Below are 27,534 nucleotides of genomic sequence, written 5' to 3'. Positions count from 1 at the left end.
ATTATAAAGTATATTTTTAATATCTTGTTAACTACATCATCACTAATTGCTAATAACTACCAATGATATTACAAACCTACAAGAGTTGTGGACAAGGAAAAAGTTTTATCTTCATGGAAGAATGAAAAAGGAAATTTAATTTAGCTATTTCAAATATGACAGACATAAGGAAACCATGGAAAGCTTGCATTAGTACATCGTATATAGAAGTGCATCACCTATGCATTAAGCAATAAGAGTTTACTGAAATCTAAAATGGCTCAAACAAATATAATAGTACAAAATATAGTTTATTCTATTTTGGAACTAACCTCAAAGTACATAATAACTAAGCTTAAAATCTTGTGTGGCCAAAAATTAAATTGCCAGGCTTTGGATATCTTAATTTGTGTTTGAGATAAGTAAATGGTACTTCAACCATCTCTTAAAATTTTGAATTATTTTAAGCTCTTAGACAATCATAACCTTTATTTTGATCAATGCAATAAAAGCATCCACTTGTTATATCTCAAAGCATGTTAGAATACACAACCAAGTTTAGAATATTATTTGGCTAAGAATATTTAGATGTCCATCATCATGCCCATCATTTCATCTTGCAACAAAACCATGGCCTAACTTTGAAAAAGAGCTTAATTCTTCTTATGCCTAAATAAAGTTGTCTTTCACGTTTCAACCATCTCTAAAGAACCTTGTGTATATTTGATGTTAGCCATTTGTATAAATACATTCAAAGGATGAAAGGGAAAAGAAGATTACATCCTTAGACCACGATAATTTTAAGAAATGAAAAGAAAAAAGAGAGGACATGATGTGTTAAGGTGTTCATATCTTTTAATGTCTTTTAAGTTTTTCCATATTGGAGTTGTCACATTCCTTTATAAGTATCAATAGAATGTTTTTAGGAAAATGTAGTATAGAAAAATGTTTGTACATGTATTGTTGTCAAAATTTAGATCTTCCATCTACAAGGAATACAAACACTCGAGAAAGAAACTACAAAATGATTGGAGGATCTAGAGGATGCTGATATCAAATATCAGACACATGTAGTGCTCGACACAATATCTAATACTCTAAAGTACTATCCACTGAAATGGCTTTCGTTCTTGTCCTAAAGTGTCCCCTTTGAAATGTAGTTGACGGATATTTAGTTTCAAATTTGTGAATATCCTTCTTGGATCCTATTTTCATATCAATTTTTATTTTGGAGATTAATTTATGGAAAAGAAAGCCACTCATAAGAAATCAAAAACTTGGAAAATGTCTGCTTTTGCTAGAATGAAATAAATAGGAATATATATTATGGATTGTAGAAATTTGACTTCTTTGACAAAATCAAATACTAACCTAGTTAAGGAAGGCATACAAATTTGGTTGTTACAATACATAGAAAGATCATGAATTTATAAAGATATAATTTTATTTCAAACAAAACCGAATTGTTTTTATACAAATTTTGCATACATGCCCATTTCCTTCTTAAAATGAATTACTGTCACAACCACTTCTTCACATACCGAAAAACTCGTTATTGGACTGCCACGTGGATAAAACAAATGAATCATTCCTTAATTAAAATCAAATTATTATATTAATTACTTGTTCATCTTATCTGATGATGGGAAGTTTCTAAAAGGAAACAATTACTTGATTTCTAGTTAAGTGAATCCTCTCCACTAAACTAAAAATGGTTTCTTTTTAAAGAAAACCATGGAAAGGTTTGGGAGTGAGTAGTGAGGCAAACGAAGGAATTGGAGACATTGGAACTCTTTGTGACTCCTACACACCAGGTTCCTCTTTATTTACTGTTTTCATCTTCCTCTTAGCCGAATTGGAAAAAAAGCTTTCATGTTACTTGAGTATATTGAGATTGTCATTTTGGCCTCTTATTATATTGGCCTGTTTGTTAAACGTTTTGTTTTTTGGTGAGAACCTTCTTTGTACAAGAAGACGTAACTATAGGTAGAGATAGAATACATGGCAAGAGATTAGAAAGTACGTTAATGCAAGTTTTGATCTGTCATATCTTGCTTCTATAATCTAGCCTATACGAATATGTCTGATAGAACCCAATAGTGTGAATTAAAGGTTGCATGTTGATAAACTGTTTTGAATTATTCTCTTCTCTGTGTTATCATATCGTATATCAGTACTTGATATTCTGCCTATCATTTCTTACCAGGGGTTCATTCTTAAGTTTTCTAAATTTTAATTTATAGAACCAAATAGCTTTAAGTGGGTCAATTTCAATGCTACAACAAGATTCCTCTAATTGCTGAAGAAGAACCCCTTTTGATCGTAGATTTCAATCCAAAAGTTTCTGGAAATACCTCTATACCAAGAGTAGAAAATGAAAAACCATCACCACAAACGAGTTAACCATTCTAGCAGCTCAGTTTTAGATAACTGTTTTCTTCCTTTGCAAAAATGTCAATTAGTGTAGGAATCTAGATTCTACCAAAATAGTATTAAACAAATATTCATTTTGTTTTTACTTCTTCCATGATGGAATTGGCATGTAATTGTAAAAAGCTGTTAACATTGAGAAAGATAACTTAGCAAACTATTGCTTGTTTCGAATAGTTTCAGATTCCAAAATGAATAGTTGTTTGAAAATAAGAGTATATGCTCATTGTTATAGCCTTCATATTGAGTCATTTTTATGTGCAGTTGAAGATGTTAAAATCGGTACCAGACTTAAAGGCGTAAATTTGAATGTATGCATTGAGCTATGCAATAACTGTTTGCTCTCTTAGCATTATGAATTATTGAAGCCTAGTGAAATTGGAAACTAATGTTTTATCAACACCTCCTATAACCTTACTGAATTTTGATTATGCTCTTTGGTGGTTTTGGCTAAGTATGCATGCTTTCTGTTTACTTGAGTTGGCCACTAAATATAGTTTGGGCACTTAGGAGTTCCCTTGGAAAATAATAATTACATGGCCCTCTTTTATATAAGATCTGGGGATTAGTTTTATTCAACATTTATTTTACCATGACTTTATTAACTATGTTTAGGAACTGGTAACCCATGAAAGGATGTTGACTTTTAAATTATCATGATATATCTAGATGTGGTCATTTCATGATGCATATGTGACATTTAAAAAAAAAAAAAGGGCATTATTGCATTTTCCATTGCTTCTTATGTTATGTATAGAATCTATAAGTTGGGGGAGAGAATATGATCTCATGATGAATTGGAAGTAATGTGTCATTCTTGTTGTACTTAATATACATCTTGTCTATTTATGTTTTATAAGAGAAATTCCAAATCAGATAACATGCTAGAAATATTAACTGATGGAGAAAGAGTTTCATTGTCAGCCATGTGATTGGCTTAATATATGCGTATTTATTTAACATGTGTCAATAGAGAATTGATGGTAGTACTTGTATGCCCTTTGGGAGTTGGACTAAATTTCTTGCTAGAGATGAGCTAAGATGATATAATTAATTGATCCATGATTAAGGGACTTCATGGTTTTATCCTGGTAGGTTGATGGGTATATGGAACTCAATGTTGGATAAACCTTATGTTTTACTTATTTTAAATAATGGAGAAGGGATTGTGATACTGGAATGATAACTAGAAAATGTTGTTTTGTTATCTTGTTAACCAATTAATGTTGTTTTGTTATCTTGTTAACCAATTAATGTTCTTGACATTATTTGTGTAGCACGATTCCATTACCCCTCTAAGTTTTACTTGTTTAGACTATCTTGTTGCCGAGCTGGGTATCTTTCATGTTAGGAAAGTTTTCGAGAAAGCTTAATAGCTTCATGGTAGGGTGGTAAAGCACTCCTACAATTTCTCACCCTTCTATTCTTAGACAAGTTCTGGAGCTCATTTCAACATTGGTCATCATGGTTAGCCATTTGGTATCTGGTATCCAGTATCTGGTAACGAAATTATAATTTCTTTTAGAATTGAGCATATATGTAAATGTATCATTTACATTAAAGTTAATGATAGTTAATCAACTAATGTTGACCGGTCAATATTCAAAAGAATTTGACTCTCATTGAATTTTTCGCATTTTATGGAGATTGGTGATGTGACATTGGTTTTGCAGGGGCAGTCTTTACAATTACAAATAGACTAATATGCATTGGAAAACGAGATGAGTATAAAGAAAATATGGTTTGGTTTGATCCATTTATATGATTAATTTCTTTTCACACTAATTAGTTTGTAAGTTGGGAAGCTTTGACTTTTTGAGGGAAGTTGATAAAGGATCAATGTATAATGATGAAAATTTTGTGATGTAGTTCCCTTCTAAGGCTAGAGACAATAAAATAAATAAATAATAAATACATCAAAATAAAACAAACATTGATAAAATCTTAAACCAAACTTAAGACTACGATATATTTGGTATGGAACCAAATGAATTACAATGCATATAAGCATCTAAGAACAAATTGAAAATACTTGCTATTAGAAATCCATTTTTTTTCTTTTCTTCTTAAATGTGGTGGTTGTTATAGTGAACTTTGAATCTGGTTGTTGTTAAAGTCCACTCTAAATGTTGTAATCATTTTCTTCTTTAAAGAAAAACCTAATGTCTCTATCTTTTATAAGAAAAAACAACTTTCTTTGCTATAAAGTCAAACCTAAAATATTTGTACGAATAGACATTAGTTTTCCATGTGGCGGTTGTTAAAGTGCACTCAAGATGTTGCAATTTTTTTCATCTTTAAAGAAAAAACTACTTTCTCTACTAAGAAATAAAACCTAAAATCTTTGTCCCAAAGCACATTGATTTTCCTTGTTTAAAAGAGTACGAATTATTTTACTTCTTCAAACAAAAATTTAATATGCCTATTTATAGTTACACAATTGTGCAAATATTCTACAACCAGAAAGATAAAGTACACACAAGTCATTATAAAAGCCCTATTTTTATAAAAACTCAAAATAATAAACAAATTATACCCTACCTTAAAAATTAGATCGATACAATGTGAACATATGAGAATATGTATTTTTAAAAAACAATGTGTGGTAGAGAGCTTATTACACATACAATATTTGTGGCTTTATGACCTTACAACTTCATCCCTTAATCGTTGAAACTTGAAATAGACATCTAAATGTATAATTGTGCACTTGCAATCTCTTAACAAAAATCCAAAATAATTATTTAGTGAACACGAAACTTTCTTGAAGTAGGCATAATCAAGATGTGCCCAAAACATTAGTCTCAACAAACTGCACTTCACTACACATTGTTAATAATCGTGCTGCCAACAATGTTATTTTCCCTCGTGTTTTGTCTTGATTTAACCATAGCATATTCTATATATAACAAGTTTATAAGTGGTTTGTTCTTCTGTAATATTTGATTAATGAATTTACCTTATTATATTCTCATCGTTATTCATCTTTTATTTGCTAGCTTGAAACAATTAGTAAGAAAAATAGGCCAAAGTTATTGCTATAACCACAGAGCTAAACATTGAACTTTAAAATTTCAAAATTCAAACTCAAATTCTTTTCAATCTTTCTAATAGGTGTTATGAGCCGAACTAATGTGCATGTGTGTATAATGCACAATTATTATGGACTTCATCTTGACAACACTACATGAATTCTAATACATTAAGGATTCTAAGTATAGATAAATTATACCTTCTCTTGTTGTGCAGTCTTAATGATGTTTTAATTGACTTACCTTGAATGCTTGCTTAATTAGAACATGTTCCTCAAAGAGTAAATTTGTTAGATAGTGTTTTTAGACATCGCTCCAATTTTCTCTAGAGTGAGAAAAGAATTTACTATAATCATTCTATTCCTCAATAGTTAAGGTACATAGCCTAAATTTAATTCTACATTCTATTCCTTACTAGTTAAGATATATAGCCTAAATTTACTTCTACATGCTTGATTAGTTTCATATATACTATATATTTGAATAATAAAAGGAAACAACCATTTCACAAATTTTAGTACGTTCATCTTCTTGATGTTTACATCTCTCTAATTTTCATCTAATCATTCTTCCTTTCATCTAATGTGCAGGAGGAAATGCCTAGGTAGATAACAATCATAATTAACTAACAATAAACTGAAAAAATGAGGTAATGATGGATCAAGGATAATCATATGAATTTGGTTGTTACAATACATAGAAAGATCATGAATTTATAAAGAAATAAGTTTATTTTAGATGAAACTGAATTGTTTTGAAACAAATTTTGCATACATGCCTATTTCCTTCTTAAAATGAATTACAAATAGGCTAATATGCATTGGAAAATGAGATGAGTATAAAGAAAATATGGTTTGGTTTGATCCATTTATATGATTAATTTTTTTCACACTAATTAGTTTGTAAGTTGGGAAGCTTTGACTTTTTGAGGGGAGTTGATAAAGGATCAATGTATAATGATGAAAGTTTTGTGATTTAGTTCCCTTTTAAGGCCAGAGACAATAAAATAAATAAATAATAAATACATCAAAATAAAACAAAGAATGATAAAATCTTAAACCAAACTTAAGACTACGATATATTTGGTATGGAACCAAATGAATTACAATGCATATAAGCATCTAAGAACAAATTGAAAATACTTGCTATTAGGAATCCATTTTATTTTTCTTTTCTCCTTAAGTGGGGTGGTTGTTATAGTGAACTTTGAATCTGGTTGTTGTTAAAGTCCACTCTAAATGTTGTAATCATTTTCTTCTTTAAAGAAAAACCTAATGTCTCTATCTTTTATAAGAAAAAACTAATTTCTTTGCTACAAAGTCAAATGTAAAATATTTGTACGAATAGACATTAGTTTTCCATGTGGCAGTTGTTAAAGTGTACTCAAGATGCTGCAATTTTTTTCATCTTTGAAGAAAAAACCACTTTCTCTACTAAGAAATAAAACCTAAAATCTTTGTCCAAAAGCACATTGATTTTCCTTGTTTAAAAGAGTACAAATTATTTTATTTCTTCAAACAAAAATTTAATATGCCTATTTATAGTTACACAATTGTGCAAATATTCTACAATCAGAAAGATAAAGTACACACAAGTCATTATAAAAGTCCTATTTTTATAAAAACTCAAAATTTATAGTAATAAACAAAGTATACCCACCTTAAAAATCAGATCAATACAATGTGAAAATATGAGAATACATCTTTTAAAAAAACAATGTGCGGTGGAGACCTTATTACACATACAAAATTTGTGACTTTATGACCTTACAACTTCATCCCTTAATCGTTGAAACTTGAGATAGATGTCTAAATGTACAATTGTGCACTTGCAATCTCTTAACAACAATATTCTCATCCATGCCTCTAAAGAATGACCACATATAGCATTAATCTTTATGCCCAACTACAAACAATTTCTAACTCAGGAAGAAAATATTTCCAACCTTCAAATCTGAAGTAAGATGCTCAATATGGCAGTAGGAAAGACTTCATATGCCTCGAAGTAGTGTGAAACTCTAAAATAAAACCTCAACAAACTCCATGTCTATCTAAGAAAAGAAAATTTACACCTTGGGAAGTGTTAACTTTTGACAAATTATAAAAATATACAGGGATATGACAAGTTCCTATCATCCCTAATAATACGAGAGTTTATTTTCCTATTAAAAGGGAGAAGTTATTAATATTTCAATTTTGAAATCTAACAATTATTTTTATTATTAATTTTTCTTATTGAAAATAATATACTTTGGGGTGCATTTGTTGTTCTTGTACTATACTAAGTTATAAGCATGTAAAGAATGATACCTTTTTGTTAGTCAATCTTTAATATAGAAGAATTTGTCTAATATATGACATAATAGATCTCATTATAATAGAATAACACAATTAAAAAATTGATTATTATAAATTGAGGTTCAGTTGATAACCTCAATGTTGCATTATAAAATCATTTACACAAATCGTTTCCATTCAAGACACAAATTATTATTTAAATATGTTGTTGATACTTGACTCTATATGTAAGGCATTGATATTAATTATGCCTCGTCACCCAACACTTTCAATACTCATATACACATGAAAATAAATTAAAAAATCTAGCAAGGTCCTTTATGAATAGATATAAAATAGTAGACCATTGTTAGCAAATGCACATTTCCTTCAATTTTCTCATGTTTGAATGGATCTATATTTTTACCCTTTTGAATCCTTTAATTGAAATGACTATAGTTGTCAAGAGTGGCAGTGTTTTTGCCACTTCTGTTGTGATTTTGCAGCCTACCATTGAAGGATTTCAATTTTTGAAATGTCAAGTTGACAATGCGAGAACAAATGGAGTTTCTTCACAATGTTGCAAAAAGGCTATGCAGAATAGTGGTGGGTTGTGAGCGGGTACCAAGTAGAATAATTCTACTTAGTTGATGATCAAATAAAGTAAACATTTAGAAAGATTTATTTAGTATATATGAAACATGTTAAATCTTCTTTGATTAGAGAATAATCAAAATGATGTTAAAATGACATGAATGTTTTAAATCAACAATGCACACTACATTTAGATGAATGCAAGCAAATATATTTTCTCAAAACATATTTGAATTCTGTTGATTTTATTCCAAAATAAATTTTTAGTGAACACAGAACTTTCCTGAAGTAGGCATAATCAAGATGTGTCCAAAAACGTTAGTCTCAACAAACTGCACTTAACTACACATTGTTAATAATCGTGATGCCAACAATGTTATTTTCTCTCGTGTTTTGTCTTGATTTAATCATAGCATATTCTATATTTAACAAGTTTATAAGTATTTTATTTTTCTGTAATATTTGATTAATGAATTTACCTTATTATATTCTCATCATTATTCATCTTTTATTTGCTAGCTTGAAACAACCAGTAAGAAAAATAGGCCAAAGTTATTGCTGTAATCATGGAGCTAAACATTGAACTTTAAAATTTCAGAATTCAAATTCAAATTCTTTTCAATCTTTCTAATAGGTGTTATGAGCCAAACTAAGGTGCATGTATATATAATGCACAAATTATTATGGACTTTATCTTGACAACACTACAAGAATTCTAATTACGTTAAGTATTCTAAGCATAGATAAATTATACCTTTTCTTGTTGTTCAATCTTAATGATATTTTAATTGACTTATCTTGAATGCTTGCTTAAATAGAACATGTTCCTCAAAGAGTAAATTTGTTAGATAGTGTTTCTAGACATCATTCCACTTTTAGAAACATTTTCTCTAGAGTTAGAAGTGAATTTACTATAATCATTCTATTCCTCACTAATTAAGATACATAGCCTAAATTTACTTCTAGATGCTTGATTAGTTTCATATATACTACAGCTTGAGTTGGCCTAGTGGTGGAGAACTTGTACTCTTGAAAGAAAGGTCACAAGTTCAAATCCCATTGCGGGGTAGAGTATGTACGCCTCGTTTGTAGCGCCAAGCGCCTCTCGAAAAAGAGTACGAGGTAGTCCCATTTTTTTATGTAGACTATAAAACCACCTCACCTCTCTCTCTCTAGATTTCAATAATAAAGGGAAACAACCATTTCACAAATTTTAGTACGTTCATCTTCTTGATGTTTACATCTCTCTAATTTTCATCTAATCGTTCTTCTATTCATCTAATGTGCGGGAGGAAATGCCTAGGTAGATAACATCAATCATAATCAACTAACAATAAACTGAAAAATATGAGATATTTTCCGAGTAAGAAATCAGAATTCAAGCACTTTCTGAATAAATGCTGACAGCAATATCAGGAGATTAGATCTATGAACTATCACCAGATAGCAATTTATAGCCACAATTACAGATCCAATCGTGGAGAACCAACATAAAATGGGTATAAATTGTAATCTTCAATCACCGATTTCTCAACTGTGTTGATGCCGGCTTCTCCTTTATGAAAGATCGTGCATGCAATCGGCATCAACTTCATGGTGAATACTTTTTGCAAATAGCTGCTTCTCCAAATACCGGAAAGGAAAAATAAGCACCATTTTCCCTGAATTCAATTAATACAAACGCTCAAACGAGTACATGCAGACGCTCAATTTTGTGGGCTGCAAATGGACTTTCAGTCAAGGGAAAAAACAGAGTACATGAAGAAGCCGAGGAGGATTTTGAGTAGGATGATGAAGGCTCCCCAATAATAAACAGATATAATGCGTGTGTACAAACTTAAAGTAACCCTGAGGCCACGATTTATATTTCATTCTGGGTATCAGGTTTTCTCATTTCGAGAAAGGCAAGCCAAGGGGCATAATAAGCTCCCCTGCACGGCCCTGCCCATTCGCCCACCTGGTGCATTTCCCACATCCCCGATTTTATACCCATTCGGATATATACTCGGTTTGTACTCATCGTACCTCAGTTTATACACTTCCGTCTCTTCCCCTTCCTCTGTTTCTTGCAATGGAATCCTCTGTGTCGACCAGTGGACTGGCCTCGGAGGAAAACACCACCGCACAAACGTTCCACTGCACAGCCTTATCATGCCCTCCACGCTCCACACGAACCAGTAGGGCTGAGGAGGATAACCCATTGCCTTCACATGTCTCTCATCAAACAGAGCATATGCAACTCGTCTGGCAAAGGGGCGAAACGGCGCCGGCGCCTTTGATAATAGCAGATCAAGCGTCGCATCCCCAATTGCTCTGTTCAATTCTGAATACTCCATGTTCAATGCTTCATATTGCCTGCTAAAACCCTCCATTTCCTCCAAACTTTCTGGTATGTTCTTGATGCCCATGCGCTTTCCAATGTCATGCCACACTACAAATTGGGCTCGCTTCTCCCCTTCCGTCCAATTCCTGTATCCGAACCTGAAATTAAACACAAATCAGTCCACCACACAAGAAACACATATTAATCCTCTATACCGGAAACCCAAATTATTCCTCTACAGCAAAAACCCAAATTAGTCCTCTACAGCTTAAAAAAATTCCAAATTAGTTCTCTGCAATAGAAACCCAAATTAGTCGAATTAGTTCTCTACAATAAAAATCCAAATTAATTCTCTACAATACCCAAATTAGTTCTCTACAATAGAAACCCAAATTAGTCCAAGATTAGTCCTCTACAGCAAACACCGAAATTAGTCCTCTACGGGGAGAAAAATAAAAATGAAAAAACCCAAATCAGTCCTCTACAATAGAAACCCAAATTAGTTCTCTACAATAGAAACCCAAATTAGATATCTACAGCAAAAACCGAAATAATCCCTCGCAGCAGAAACCCAAATTAGTCCTCTATAGAAGAAACCCAAATCAGTCCTAAGAAAAGAAGAAGAAAAGGGCTCAGAAGGACTTACTTTTGTGCAAATCTGATGGGCTCGAGTACGAAGAGGGAGAGCGTATAGAGCAAATCAGGATTGGGGATGTTGTATTGGGCGTGAATGAAATTGAGGCGTCGAATGGCGAGAGATCCCCTGCGGCTGTCGACACGATTCAGAACGAATTCCTGAGTGAGAATGTCGGTGTCGTCGTAGCGTTTGAGAACGTTGCCCGGGCAAAATTGTTGAGAAGAATGCAACAATTTGGAAATGGAGGAGAAAGAGTGGAGTGGAATGATGTGAGAGTGTTAATGTTAACATTTATCTTTCTAGATTATTAATGTCAATAGGCATTCTACATTACCATTTTTTTTATCATCAATGTTTCACATCACACTCTTTGGTCTATCATCAACATGACAAATAACAAGAGATGTAAAACAAAAAAGACACACACAATTGAATCCAGAAACTTATGATAATAATTATGATGGATTGTGGAAATCTAATATCTTTGATTCATAATTAGATGTCGTTTATATTATGCTTCCTTGCTCTTTTAAGGAATAGTCAATTGACAATCCAAGCCCTCCACATCCTACAATAATGATTCTCACATTGTTGAAGGAACACTATGATTATTTTTATTATCAATTGTTAGAGTTCCTTGTTAGATTGTGAAAACAATATAAAGAAAATCATATTTCATCTTTCAAAGGAACATTTTGTTGGGTTATTTACAACACCAAAATCAAATGTCATTTAGATAATATTTTCTCACTCTTGAAAACAAAATTAGATTGATATCCAAACCCTTCACATCTTATCATAATGATTGTCACATTATTGGAGAACCACTACAAATAACTTTTATCATGGACAATGAGAGTTAGTTTGTTGGATTGTGGCAACAATATAAAGCAAATCAAATTCTATCTCATTTTATCAAGTACAATTTATTTTTCTGTAAATAAAAACATATAAATATATTTTTATACTATTTGAGAAAACCATTGTTATTATATAGACAACTGTTTCGTTTATTTATAACTCTATAATGAGATGCTATTTACATAAAGAACAATATTTTTTTAAAAGACAAAATAGATGGAATCTAATTTGTTTTATATTGCTGCCACAATCCAACAAACAATCACACACGAAGCGCTAACCATAGGTGGAAAGTGTGGACCCCTTCAACCCCATCTTGTTATCCATTTCAGATCACCATTTTCATTTTCCTTGATCCCGCCCAAAGTTGAATGTTTTAAAACTTTGTTTCCAGCTTTTTCTCTCACCCAAAAAATTTCCAACTCAAACAAAAAGGTTTCTAAACCAACAATTTTCATTTGCAGCACTTGTATCAAAATAGGAGCTTTCAAATACAACGCATGCATGTCCAGTGTTTCTACTGGATGTTGTGCCCAAAATTTACAGGGCAATTTTTTTTTTGTTCATTTATTTAAAAGGCAACGCTTAGTATAACATAGGGAATTGAACATTACCGTACTAGGTTAGATACACAGTGAATTTGATAAGCTTTTTGTATGTTAGTAGAGGGTGGTGGAGATAGAATTATTCGATCAAAAGCCATGTCCTTTTCTATAAGGTTTTTCAAATAGATTGATGAGATTTTAAGAAGTGATTAATAAATTTTCTAACTGTATAATTTAAATAAAATATGCTTATGTTGTTTATGCAAGATTCTCATTTCAAGGATTTGAATGTAAGCTTAATACAATAATTCCATAAAATTATTCAATTAATGAATTAAAAACACCTAATCAAGAATCTCTATAAGACTAGGTATACACAAACTTATTTTGTTAGCTGAGCAATTATAGAGTTCTATTCATTGTTATGTTTACATTATCATTGCTAACTAAGCTCTAGGTACCATTATGACCAAGGGAACTATGGGTTGTGTCTGGATGGGGTGAATAACCTTGGGAGATTCAATTTGCAATTTTCAAATGTAACACACTTAATCGCTCTTCTGATGGTGGGTTCATACATCTAACTTAAGATGATTTAATAAAGATCAATAATTAAATAAATGAATTAATAAATACTATTCTATGTAGATTTATATTAAATGTACATCCCCAAAACATTAGTCTTATCCATTTTATGTACTTAGTTCATATAATACTAAATCCCAAAATGTAAGTTATATAAGTTAGCACATATTGTATATGATTACATTATTAAATCCACGTAACAACTCACCTTTAAGATATACCTACTATATATGATGTTATGTAATAAAATATATCATAACGTACTTAGGATAATTACACTATCACATATCTATTATACATATTCCTAATGTCAATTAACTATCCACCTATCTTAATTACTACTTAAATAACATTGTGCTCTACTATACTTTACCCCCAACTATGATAGTACTAACTACTAATTGTAGCTTTTAAATACACTAAGCCCTTTCCAACTAACTAATTCTAAACACATACTTCCTAACATTCATTATCCCTAAACACTTGATTTACTATCATTATCTACATACTAAACTAACCCCTAAGATTTCCCCCCTAACTACATAAAACAATATTTACTTTATTTAATTTTCCTTAGTAAACATTACCCCTTTAAAGAAAAATAAAACCAAAGTACCATACTAACTAACCCAACAATGGGAGAATGTAATTCTATTAACCTATCCCACTTCCCCTAACTTTCTATTCCTTAAGCACTTTCCACCCTTATTTTCCTTACACATGCCCTCCCTCAACTCCTAGGTGCATGCACTTTCTAGGCGCATATTCCTAAGCCTAGGTGCCTTGTCAAGAATAAGGCCACATCAAGGAATGGGGAGGCACTTGATTTGCAAATGGGAGAGGACAATTTGGGGAAGTGTATATGCCTTTCCATCCCCTCCACATGTGTGGCACTTTTTGCAAGGTCTCCTCCCTTTTCAAAAGGTCGACTTCCTCCCTTAGGATGATATTTCCCTATGCTTTATTTGATGTTGATAGCAGAGTACTACTTAGGTCTAAGTGGGGGGGGGGGGGGGGGGGGGGGGGGGGGGGTGAATTTCTAGGTCTTTCATCATAATTGAATTGACATGACTTTATTTAATTCTTTGTTTTTCGAAATTGTGATACAAGGGTCACATGACTCATATGGATCTGCTCTTACATATACTTATGAGCTAGATATTTATTATTTGTTTGAGTCTCATCTCTTAATGTATTAATTATTATTATTCTATGTATTGAATTCCCAAGGCATATTCACTCTGAATAAAATATCAGTTTGTAATAGGTATCAACTTATTTTTTTTCATCCTCATACAAATTCCAAAGAATAAAATGTGCACCTACAACATACTTCCCTTTATGGATTTTAGAATATGTGTTACATAGGAATAAAATTCCTCTTCACTACTATGGAATTTAGAGAGCTTCTTAAATGATAGGTTAATGATACTATAGTCTATTGATGCATTGGTATTATATGACTTAAATTTAACACTCAAATGCACAAACCCATATTTGAAAGTTTTCTAAGGAATGAGTTAAAATCATGCATTAAATTTCTTCTCATTGAAACAAAATAAACCATTTTTCAAGCATATGTATGGACAAATGCAATAATGAAACCCTCATTCTCATTACATTAAGCACAAAATCCTAACTTTACAATGATCTCACTCATCCCATTTTAACAAGTATTTCATTGACTCTATCTCACATGAAAAATTCCACAACTTTACTATGCATTAAATTTCATGAATCTACTTATGTATAAGAGTTATCTGCAACATGAATTTCCAAAAGAATGATGTATTTTCCTTACATGAACCATTTCTTTCTTCTTATACAAAAATGAAGACACTATATTCTTTCTTTCACAATGCCATCTACATGCATAACATAGCCCAAATTTTACATCTCCACATTCCCCTTTACATTGCAAAGAACATAACAATGAGGATTTGACCATCATAACTCATAACAAAATGACACAAAAAGGATGGAGTCATCACAATACTTGATTCTTCTACTATGTCAAGGGAAGACCATAACTTCTTCATGATGTTCATTTCCACATCCTACACAAAACAACACAAAATCAGGAACCATGGAGGCTCACCTCCCATCCTAGGCCTCCGAAGAGACCACCCACTAAGCTGGGGGAACAAGGCCCAAACGAGATTTCACACACAATCTTGCAAATGCATATTCATCACATTACAACATTTAAACAATTCCATTCCAAGGATATTTCACAATGGTTCACCAATGGAACTATGAACATAGGGTGAAGGTGTGCTTTTCAAATGGAGACTTGCCATATCAAACAATACCTGCAATAAAAAAATGTCATACCCTTTCAGGGCTATCACAAAACAACAAATTATATGCCCTTTCGGGGCTTTCACAATCATCCTCCAAACACACTACCATCAGCTGTAACTTCCTTGGAGCCCATACTCCATAAACTTCATCTTTGCACCATACTTCTCTTATCACCCCCAATAAGATATGAATGATTATGGCATACAATGGAGCCCATACTCCAAGGTTCTCAAATACATTTTCAAGCCCAACTAACCCCTTCACCCTAGACTTCTCTTCCTTTCCCAAAGGGTGAGTGAAGCCCTCACACCCATAACAACACTCATGCACAAAATCATGGAAAATCAAAAGGAAGAGAACAATGAAAATCCAAACTTCATGCTCATCACAACACAAAAACAACATGATACAATATGATACCATAGATTTTTCTCACAATAGCATTCTCACTACCAACATTCTCATGAATGCAATACCAAGATTCAACTTCAAAATGGAAGAAATTAACTACATGGCAATAAACACCAACCTTGAATTCCTTTGTAAAATAGGAATAAAAGGTTGTAGCAGAGCTCCCCTCTCCTTAGAATTTTTCTCCCTCCAAAATCCTAATTGTCTCTAAACTTAGAGAGTGGGTGAACAACCTACTAGTTTGTCCAACTCTACCTAAAAAGGCTTCCCACTATCTATTTTGGCAAAAACACCAAGCCACTCACTATTACAAACTTGTCCCCCCCTAACTTTTCTATTTTGACTTAGGGGAAACATGGGGAAGAACAAATTTTCTTTTGATAATGACCCATCCTATCCCTTGCCAAGTGGGTTTACTTAATCTTTAAGGTAATTATTTTAAGGGTAAAATGCTATCATGACCAAAAACCCTAGGTGACATGTCATTAACATACAAAAGTACACAAGTGTCAAGTGACACATTAAAGAACATTACACATCATCATGGCATGTCTCTAATGCATCTTTGAGATTAAAATTCCCACACACACACAAGCAAGCTTACATTTACAAAATAAAATACATCACAATGAGGCTTTCGAATCTTCCAAAGGTTCACCTTGGTTAAACTGTGTTTACATGGGTTTCTTTTGAATCTTCCAAAGATTCACCTTGGTTAAATTGTGTTTACATGGGTTTGGATCTTGTTTCCCTAATAAATTTCTATGGTTCCACTTCCTGCACACTAAACTCGAGCATCAATAGTCCAAAGAAAAGTTATATAAGATAGATGTTATAAGTGCACGCAATTTCTAATGTCACGTAATCCACATTAGCACAATTCCATTAACTTTCCCTTTCTTAATCATTTCAAATAAAGAATTCAAAATATTAAAATATCAAAATTTGCATATCACATTTAACATTTGGTTTCTATGCTTCATCCTTTCCAATTACCTTACTTATTCTAATAATTTTCACATAAAACGTTCAAAATACTACAACTCTACTTATCAACATTAAACTTTACTTAACATGATCAAATTAATATTCCAAATAACTTCATAATCTATTTTCTATCATAGTGATAAAATGCTGAATCCACGACTATTGAGTCCCAACACATAACACAATCTATCCTTTAACTCTAATTTCCACTTAAACATTACATTCTTAAATTACAAGCATTTCTACAATTTAGCAATTGAAATAATTTAGAACATGAAATGGAATCATTAAACATATTGATTAGGTCCTAATTTGTAGACATAAGTGCGGATCATCAAAATGCAGATATTAAAATGACATAACCCTATAGTCTCAAAATATTGAACTAGAAGTATCATAATGCAAATATGTCATCCATGCTAGGGTAGATTGGATGAGGCCTCACACTGGAAATGTATTGGCATACACATGAGCAAAATGTGGAAGTATAGGCAAGGCATGATAAATGTTTGACAAGGTGCAGTGTTTACTATAGTGTTTGTTTCAAGGATCCATAAACTTTCAGTCTCAGGTAATTGGCAGGTGTAAAATCATAGGTCACAATCTTAGGTAGGATCCTCCCTTCCTATACCAAAATGAGAGATTTTGAATGGGTCATGAACTTCCACCATACTATAAAAGAAGGGCTTTTGCCAGATGCTACAGACCTGTACACATAATGTAAAAGCATAGACAAGACACCTAATTTCTAATATATTGACTCAAAGAATTATTTACAGAATACCATTATTGTATGATATGCAAAATTCAAGCACCCGAACTGTTTGACATTCTACCTCAAAGAATACTAAGTGGAATGTCTGTTTATAGGATATTGGCAAAATTGGTTTGTTGAAAGGATTTAAAAATTGTTTAGCCCAACCACACGGGAAGCAGACACACTTCTAGAGGGTGATTAAGGAGGTTGAAGAGATATACTTAGGCAAAAAGAATTTTTAGCTAATATTATTATCTTAGAGCTTGAATTATAGAATAAAGAGATTTATTAGAAAATAAAAATTGTATATTGAATAGCTTGTTTAGTAGGTTATTTCATATGCTTCTATACTTTTCTCTCTCTTATTAACATGTCTCTTGAATTGCTTTGCTACAAGTACCTCACATCTAATAAATGAAGCTCATTGGGGCTCATTTATATGGACAATTTTGGTGTATTATTTTATTTTTGCTATAGAAATGTTGATTTTAAAAGTTATTCAAAGTCAAAGAAAATATGTGAATTGCTTACTCATTGGATGTAGTTCTTTAGTTGCATTTTGAGATTTTAGAAAAAATGAAATTGAATATATAATGAAAATGTTGAATTTGATATACTTGATAATTTTTTCTATATTCCTTGAGTACAACTAAATCTACATATTACTATTTTTTGGATTCAATTTGATGAATACAATTTAAGTGGGTTTTGTCTATAAATGCTAGTAAATTACCTAAATGGAATTCTTCTTTTTCCATAGGCTTAACGATACTTAAAGAACTCAAATCAATATATAGATGCAGTCATATTAATATTTAATATTTTTAATTTTGATGGTATTGACTATAATCACAATATAAAAGTATTAAAGTTTGGCAATTTTTACCATAACGACTACCTAGAAATTGGAAAGAAATAGAGGAATAAAAAGTTTAAAATAAATATTTGATTAAAAAACTTATAATTAACTAATCAAGTACATAATTTTCTCTTATATACATAAGGTATTTCTCATAGATAGATAACTAGAAATATACAGTATTAATTAGCTGATTAAAATAAGAACCAAATTTCTTTCATTTTTAGGCAAGCAAGAGCCTACAAAACAACAATAAATTGCGAGTCTCTTATTTGGGAGGTCTTGGGTTTGAATCTATGTGAGCTTAACTAATTTTAATAATAATAAATAATCACAAAAAATAATAATTGATAGTGGCTTCAACCTCTTATGATCAAAAAATAAATAAAATGATTCAATTAGACTCATTGATAGATAAAATAAATTTTAAATTCTTACAAGAAAGATTACATAACAATTTTATTGATGTGTTCTATATTGTTAAAATATTTTCAACCTATCAAATTTATTTTAACTTCTACAATTATTATTTAATATTGTGATTTATAATGTCCAAATATATTTATTTAGTAAAACTGATATATAAAATTCATCAATTTAAAAAAAACTAGAGAAGAAAATTATTTTCCTTATATTTTATTGCTACAAAATTATTATTTTTAGTGTGCAATCTATAATAATAGCTTGAAGTGCTTGGATTTGGCGATCTCGCCTCCCAAGGCAAAGGGAGAAGAGAAAAAAAATTACTGCTGATGATGGGTGGGCTCCTCCTTGGCCACCCACCAACCTCGCTAATGTATGGGATTTTGATGATCGTTGTGATCCACCTCCCTTAGCTAGCATTGCTTTAGCCGCCTGTGGTTTTTTATATATATTTTTTGATGAATAGTTGTTAGCTTTTCAATTTTTCTGTCTGAACTCTCGTGCGGTGATTGTCGTATCTCTCAATCCTTTTTTTTTTGTGAATATGTAGCTTTAAAATTACAATTAATAGGAAAAGGACTATTCATTAAAAAAATAATAGTTTAATGTGAAAGAAAGTTGTTAGAAAATATGAAGGGAAATCTATCTCTACTAAAATGAAAAGAGGAAGTGGAAATGAATAAAAAATGATAAAACATGGTTAATAGATGGTGATAATTGAAATTGTTGTTTCAAATATGTACCTTAAATTATTTTAAATTTGTTTAAATATAATTTGAAACAGTGAGTGGACATGCAGCTATCAAATAACAATAGTACAAGATTTATCTTACACGATTATCTCTAATTTTCATTTAGAATTATTGATTTTTTACATTGTTTATTTTTCAAGTTTTTCTTGTCATTGTCTAATAGTTAGAATTTTAGATATAATACTTATTTTATTAAGATATTATTAAGAAAATTTTAGTTTTAATTTGTCTTATTAAAAAATTCAAAAAATGAGATAAGATTATCTCTACAAATATTAATAGTATAATATACAATTTCAATTATTAATAGTATAAGATTTATCTAGATTGTTTATTTTTCAATATGTACAATTATAATTTTCAAGGGACTATATAATCATATTTACAACTTAGGAGATCAATATATTCAAATGTTTATGTTTCTCTTTTGTTATTGATGAAGAATGATTGAGATTGGTTTCCTTCAACTATTATGAACTTGCAAGTGTATTTAAAAATAAGATTATTTATCATGTTATAAAATATGTCTTCTACATAATGGAACAATGTACCATTTTCAAATGAAGGTAATTCCAAGGGTTATGTTTCTAATTAAGCTAGAACTTGATCTCATAATGCAATTCCATGAAAGCACTTGATAATCAAACCTTTCATCTATTTTTTTCCATCATTGATAAAAGATACAAGGAGATGAAATTTCTACTTTCTATTAATGAACATGTAATTAAAATCTAAATCCATTCCATACATTACAAAGGAAACTACAATTCTTTCCTTTACAACATGCATGCAATAATGCGATAAGAAAGGGTATGACAAACGACGAAGTCTCCAACACCATATGACCTAAGAACACCATCAAGATGATCAATCCAAAGTTTGCTCCATCATTTGATTCCATCATAAATCTACAAATAAAAATGACATACCGTGGAGAGCTCACCTCCCAACCTAGGCCTCAAGGAGGCCACCCACCGAGTTAGGAGAAATGATATTCAACTAGGTGACATTCAAATCAAACCAACAATCACATAGACACAACATAAAAAACCCATCCAAGGTATTCAAAAATGGGTTAAACCTTGAATCCATGAAAAGAGGTGAAGGTGAAACTTCCATGTAGGAGATGCCAATGAAGAACATACAAAAACATGCCTCTTCCAAGGCTAAATTTCACATACAACTTCCATACTCATTTCTCCTTATCTCCCCCAAACAAGATCAATATGTATTAGCAATCAAGGGCCCACACACCTTGCCTTTTTTCCCTCTTCTCTCCATGAGAAGAGACTCTACACTTCCATGGAGTCCAACTAACCCCTTCCCCCACACATGACCACTTCTTCCCTATCCAAGGGTGAGTATTGTCATCACTCCCTTCACAATTCCCTCAAGAAAAATCAAAGAAATGAACATGAACAAGATTGAAACAAAACCAAAATCCCATCCCCTATACTACAATACCACAAAACATAAATTGCACATATGCAAGAGATTTACAAGCATATATTTAGCTATTGAACACATGAAACAAGCATCCATGGAAATGGAGATCACCAACATTCACAATGTGTTATGGGGAATGAAGTTTGAGAAGAGCCCTATTCCCTTTGTTGCTCCAATTCGAAAACCTAATTTCTCGAAAGATAGAGATTGGGTGAAAATCCACTAACTTATTCAAAGGCCTCTAAAAAGACCTCCAATGCCCACCCACCTAATAGCATTAAAATTTAGAATTGATCCTAAGTCCTTTGGCCATCAACATGTCCCCTATCATAAATGCAAGTCTTGGGCAAGAGTGTGGGTTTGAGAAAGGTCATAAGGTCATTCAATTTTCGCAACAAATGAAAAGTAGAATATTTAGAGGGTTTCTAAAGCCACTCGAGGGTTCTAGTAGCATTAAAAAGGTCCCCAACCCATGCCCCTACCATTTAGGCACTTAGATTCCACTAGATTTGGCTCTTAGGACCACTTTTTGGCCAATAAAAGTGACTTGAAAATTCAAATTCAAAAACTTTATTGGTGGGACTTTAAAAGTTATCTCTAACCAGGGGGAATTTAATTAGGCTCCTAATTAAGTTAGTCTTAGGTTAATGAATTACATGGCCAACCCTAATTGACATGTCCTTTACACATACACATGACAAGTGTCAAGCGACATTATAAAAAGCACATTACATAAACATTTGACATGTCACTAAATACAAAATGAAATAACCTAACACATACATTCATATTACGATTACAAATTAAATCACTTGACAATGAGGTTTGAATCTCTTCATTAGATTCAACCTTGGTTTTACAGTTTGCACATAAGGTTGGTTATTGTTTCTCGAATAAATTGCATGATAAATTTCCTACACAATCAATTCAAATATCACTAGTTCGATAAATCTCTCTCTCTCTCTCTCTCTCTCTCTCTCTCACACACACACACACACACACACACACACACACACACACACACACACACAACTTAATTTGCATAATAAAATTTGACCAAACGTTCTAAGTCTCATTTCAATGATCTTTTCGATTTTTGCATTTGATTAAATATGACAAAATTACATAATTGGATTAACCATTTAACATCCATAATCTCCTTTCAATGCACTTATGTTTTTTAAGTAACATTCATATAAAAATTGTGTAATTTAACACCATGATATAATTCCTCTATCTCAGTATTGAACTTTTTAAACACAACTCATCAAATCATTCTGAATCTAACTTTGATCAATTTATTATTATCAAAATGAACTATCTGAAGTGTATAGCATACTCATCAAGGTATTATAAATAATATAATCATCATAAGGTAAAACACCACATAGCATCATTAGTATAAATCAATGTTTAAATAGTCAAATAATGTAGCAAGTCTTGAATCATTGGGTATCAAAACACGAATGTATCAATTGATATCAATTTTCACTAAAACACCTAAACCATAAAACTTTAATTTGTGTCTATCATCATAGTCATCCAAGTCCATTAATCTTCTAACACCTAGGTATGCGGGTGTATCCTATAGAGCACATGGAATATTTATGATTTACACTCTAGTTAAGAACAACCAATTAACTCATCCTGTAGTACCCACCTATAATTTTCTTTTCCATTATATTTACCAAACTCTTTTTATGCCTATTCCATGCATGTCTTAATTCCATGACTTGGATTACATGTATATCAATAAAGAATTACTTAGTTGACTACATTTCATGTGTTATTTAATGATTATGGTTATTAGTGCTTTAATGATGATTACTTCGTATTCGTAATGATGCATTATTTTATCTGAGCATTTGATGTTTTACTTATAATTATTATGATACTTACCCCATACTTGCATGTGTATGGTGTACATGTTTGTTTTACTTTTCTGTTTGATGTGTCTGATGTGTTTAAGGGAGGGAGTCATAGTCACTTGCTAGTTGAGACCTACAAGATGTACCACTCCCTGCCATTGCCTATTTAGTTTATATTTATATACGTGTACATGCTAATCTTTTATGTAGAATGTAGGTACCAGGCATCAACTTTCCTAAATTGCCAGGATGAGTGTGCCCTATCACAATAACTCAATGGTAAGAATGGGGAGATAATGTCCAGGTCCAATCCCAACAATAGCCTAATTACTTGTCTTGCGAAGGACATGTATTTGACTTTCCACCCTTTTTAAACCCATGAGTTTATATTTGTATGTGTTGTTTGATTTTGAGCTTTGGTCTGTTTTGGTAATGTTGCTTTTATGTGGATTTCACTATGTGATTTATTTGGTAAATGATTTAATTATAATATTTCAATTAATCATATAATATTGAGAATTATTAAATATTATTTGATTAAAAAGAAATATTAAAGTATAAGAATATTTAATTGATTAAAGAACTAATTAAACATGTGCTTTAATTTAAAAGTCTAATTTAAGAAGTTGGACAAAAAGAGAATTGAAATATTAAAAATTTAATATTGCTTTATTATAATTATTTATTTAATAATAATTAAATTAGAGTTACATTTAAACATTGAGCTTTGATTATTATTTACAATTTTAATAATAAACTATGCTTTAATTAGTGCTTACTTAATTTAATGGTAATTATTCAGGAGTTTTATTTTAATAATGAACTTTAAATAATGTTATTAATTAAATTAATAAATATATTATTAAAAACATGTAGAAAATTAATTAAAGAGAGAAATTTAATTATTTAAAATAAGACATTTTGTAATTAAATATCTAAAAGAGTTATGCATGAAAAGGTAAAAGGTAATAAAGTAATAAATAGTAATTGATTAGTGAGTTCCCTCTCGTGATTGTACAATCAGAGCCCCAATTTAGGGGAGAACTCTTTATTAGAGATCTATAGCTCATTTTGCAATTAGATAGGCTTTTTGGGAGCAAAAAATCAGAATTGAATCAAAATAATTGTTAAAAGTTTTCGAAGGTTTGGATTTGCATGTGTTCACAGATTGTCTCAGATTTTAGCTGTGGTTTTGAGGTTGGGTTTGAAAACCCATTCTAGAATATTATTGAAAGATCTGTCTACTTTGTGTCTTCCTAGGTGTTTGCATATTGCTTATTAATTTACTATATTGATTGTTGAATAAAAAATTATGTTGTAGATTTTGAAAAGGAAAACTTATTATTCAAGAAAACTTGATTGAGGTAAATTATAGAAAAACTGTAAAAAATTATTATGACTGTATTCTTTTAAACCCTTTTAGATAATATAGGAAATATTTGATTATGGAAATTTTGAAGAAAATAATAAATTGAACAATTAGGGCCCGTTTGGTTGCAAGCGTAGGAATTGAGAATTAGAATAGAAAATTTGAATGAGAATGGAGAATGAAGAATAGGAATGGAAAAATGCAATCCAATCTTGTTTATCCCTTGTTTGGTTATGCAAGCATAAATTGGAATAGGGTTAACTTGCAATCGGCACCATTTGAAAATATTTCTGAAGATGCAATCGGCAGCATTGGAAAATCGCTGAAATATTTGAAAATATTGAAAACAAAGTTCCAGCACTCACCTCAGGTCAAAGCGGATTTGAAAATTTAATTAAATTTGAAAAAGTTAAAATGAATGCAAGAATAGCAATTCCAATTACAGGTTTTTTTGGAATGGACAAAAGCTCATTTTGGGGCTAAAATGAGAATACGTATTCCTATTCCCTATTCCTATTCCACGCACCAAACAAAGAATACAAATCATATTCTAATTTCCTATTCCTATTCCAATTGTATTCCAGCAACCAAACGGGCCCTTAGGGTTTCAACTTTAAATTTGTCATTAGAACCATGAGATTATCATGAACTTTTTAAATATGGATAAATATTATTCTTATATCTAAAATAATTTAATTGTAAAATTTATTGGAAAAAGAAAAAAATTAATTGAGAGGAAAACATGTTGTAACTGAACCTATGCATGCATGTGAAAACAAATATGCTAAAAGGAAAAAGCTAAGTATAGTATGGTTGCATGCATCTGAAAACAAATATGCTAAAAATAGAAAGCTATGTATAGTATGATTGCATGTGAAAACAATACGCTAAAAATAGAAAACTAAGTATAGTATGGTTGCATGATTTGAGATATCAAAGACGTGAAAATACCAATTGCATGTGTATTTTTCTTTTATATAATATAGTTTTCAGATTTGTTTATTTAAAATAATAATAATAACTTATTAATTTCTAAAATTAAATAAATATTATCCATTTAGTTATAAAGTGAGTGTTAGTATTAGTGATTATTAAGTCTAATTAAACTTTTAGTTGCATATAAATGATTTTATAATTATTAATGCAAGAGGGAAGTTAATAAATAACTATTTAGAATTTTATTACATTTTAAGAGAAGTTGTGGTAGAGTTCACTTTGTAACCATTTAGTTAATAACTATTTGACTTTATGAGAGAAATTATAAATAGTTAAATTAAGTTTATAATTTTATCTCGTTTGCATTGTGAATTAAAGGAAAATTAAATGTTAATATTGGACTTAAATAGAAGTCAAATTAATATTTTAGAAATGAAATTGATATTAGTATTTAATCTAATAATATATATTTATGTTATTAATTAAATCATTTATGATTATTTAAATTAATTACATGATAATATTGTATGATATTTTATATGCACAAAAAGATTGGATATTTAAATACGTATTGTTTTAAATAAGTAAATTAGCATAACAATTTATATTAACATGTATATTTTTACTTTATTTCTAAACACATCCTTATGACCCAAACTAAACAAAAGAAATTGGTGGAATTAAATCGTGTGGTTGAAAACTATGTGTTTTCTAATATTCTATTTATAGTATTGTGATGTTTATTTTCTTGATAGTTTTCCTTCGTCGGTTGTTTAGTTGGCCAAGTTAGGATGTGTACTAGAGGCATTTTTTATATTTCTTTTATGATTGTTTGATTGGATGTCATGATGAACTTTATGATTTGAATTGAGATTTATGTTTTATGATATTTATACTATTGAACATTTACGAGAACTTGGGTTTCGAGAACCAATGTTATTTTTTGGGTTGCCTATTAAGGAATAAAATTCGATCAATACTACTCTTGTGGTATGGTACAATATCGTGGTTTGTGATTTTTGGAAAGGTAGTCTAGGTGCATGTCTATGGGAATGGCTTGCAATGGAGGCCAAAGTCCAAAGTGGCTACTAGGGTAACTCATTTTAAGTTGTATAACAAGTGATAATATAGCAATTAAAATATCTTGCCTAGCCCTTTTCCTTGAGATGCATTAAAAAGATAAGTTAGAGATTTTTTCTTGTCAATGCCTTGAGTGCTTGTATAGAATAAGGATGAGATGGAGATGATACCTTGAGAGGTATGACTAGTTTTCTCATCTTCACGATAGGGTGTCCTAGTTCCACATAGAGTCACTAGGGGGTCGGGGTCTTGAGAGACTACTAGGGTAACCTTAGAGTTGGCTTGTGTGATGACACTTCATAGTATGTAGCTTGAGTCTCCTTCATGATTTTTTTAATATTTTCCTTTAGTGGTGTACTTGTTAGAGATTACTTTTGATGGTGTATTTATTGGGAGTTGTTACTCATTGATTGGATGTCACTTATTGTTGATAGTTGACTTTTATTAATAAATGATCAATTATTCATTGGTGGTGTTTTTATTGTTGGAGTTAGTGATTGGTAGTTTACTTTTATTGATGAGAATTGTTATTTGTTGGTCATTGTGCTTGTGACACTTGGCATTGATTTCGAGGTGGTCGTATATTTTTGGTCTTGGTATTTATATGTTGACTTGGTATAAGATGTTAGTATTGGAATGAGTGTCCTTTCAATTTTGATTATCTCTTCTTCTTGAATAGTTTGTGGTACCCTTAAGGTAGTTTTGGCTATCAGGATTCCTTGCCTAGGATTATTTTATGATTTGATTATTTGTGTGGATTGTACATTATCTCTCCTGCAGGATGGGAGTGGGAGCCTGATTAGGTCACCACGCAGTCGAGAGATAGTGTATTCTTACAATTTGGGTCCCCCTCAAACTTACATATGTTGGATGTTCGTTGTAGCAGTGGTACCATTATCATTCTTCCTCTTATCTTGATGACTTCTATCTATGTATCATGTGTTTTGAGATCTATTTTCACATACCTATGAAATGTATATTGGATGATGTTCATTAGATGTGCTTTCATATTATTAGTTGTACTTATGCATTTTCTTATATGATTATGTATGTGTTTATTCATTTTATGATTATGGACAT

At 31.0% G+C, this 27,534-nt stretch overlaps 1 protein-coding gene across 1 annotated transcript; it reads right to left on the bottom strand.

Annotated features, from left to right (window-relative positions):
• Positions 1-9,647: 9,647 nt before the first annotated feature.
• Positions 9,648-11,526, bottom strand: LOC149540590 (uncharacterized). The gene is made up of 2 exons (XM_089801685.1): positions 11,281-11,526; positions 9,648-10,792 (listed from the first exon to the last, which is right to left on the bottom strand). Exon 2 carries the CDS (start codon positions 10,717-10,719, stop codon positions 10,192-10,194), a length of 528 nt encoding a protein of 175 aa, XP_089657811.1. The 5' UTR covers positions 10,720-10,792; positions 11,281-11,526; the 3' UTR covers positions 9,648-10,191.
• Between the last annotated feature and the right edge of the window lie 16,008 nt (positions 11,527-27,534).

This window comes from Cupressus sempervirens, chromosome 9 (assembly GCF_028749045.1).
Source record: "Cupressus sempervirens isolate cs-2001-9-10 chromosome 9, ASM2874904v1, whole genome shotgun sequence".
In the NCBI taxonomy this organism is placed as follows: Eukaryota; Viridiplantae; Streptophyta; class Pinopsida; order Cupressales; family Cupressaceae; genus Cupressus; species Cupressus sempervirens.
This window is presented reverse-complemented; position numbering and strand designations above follow the sequence as displayed.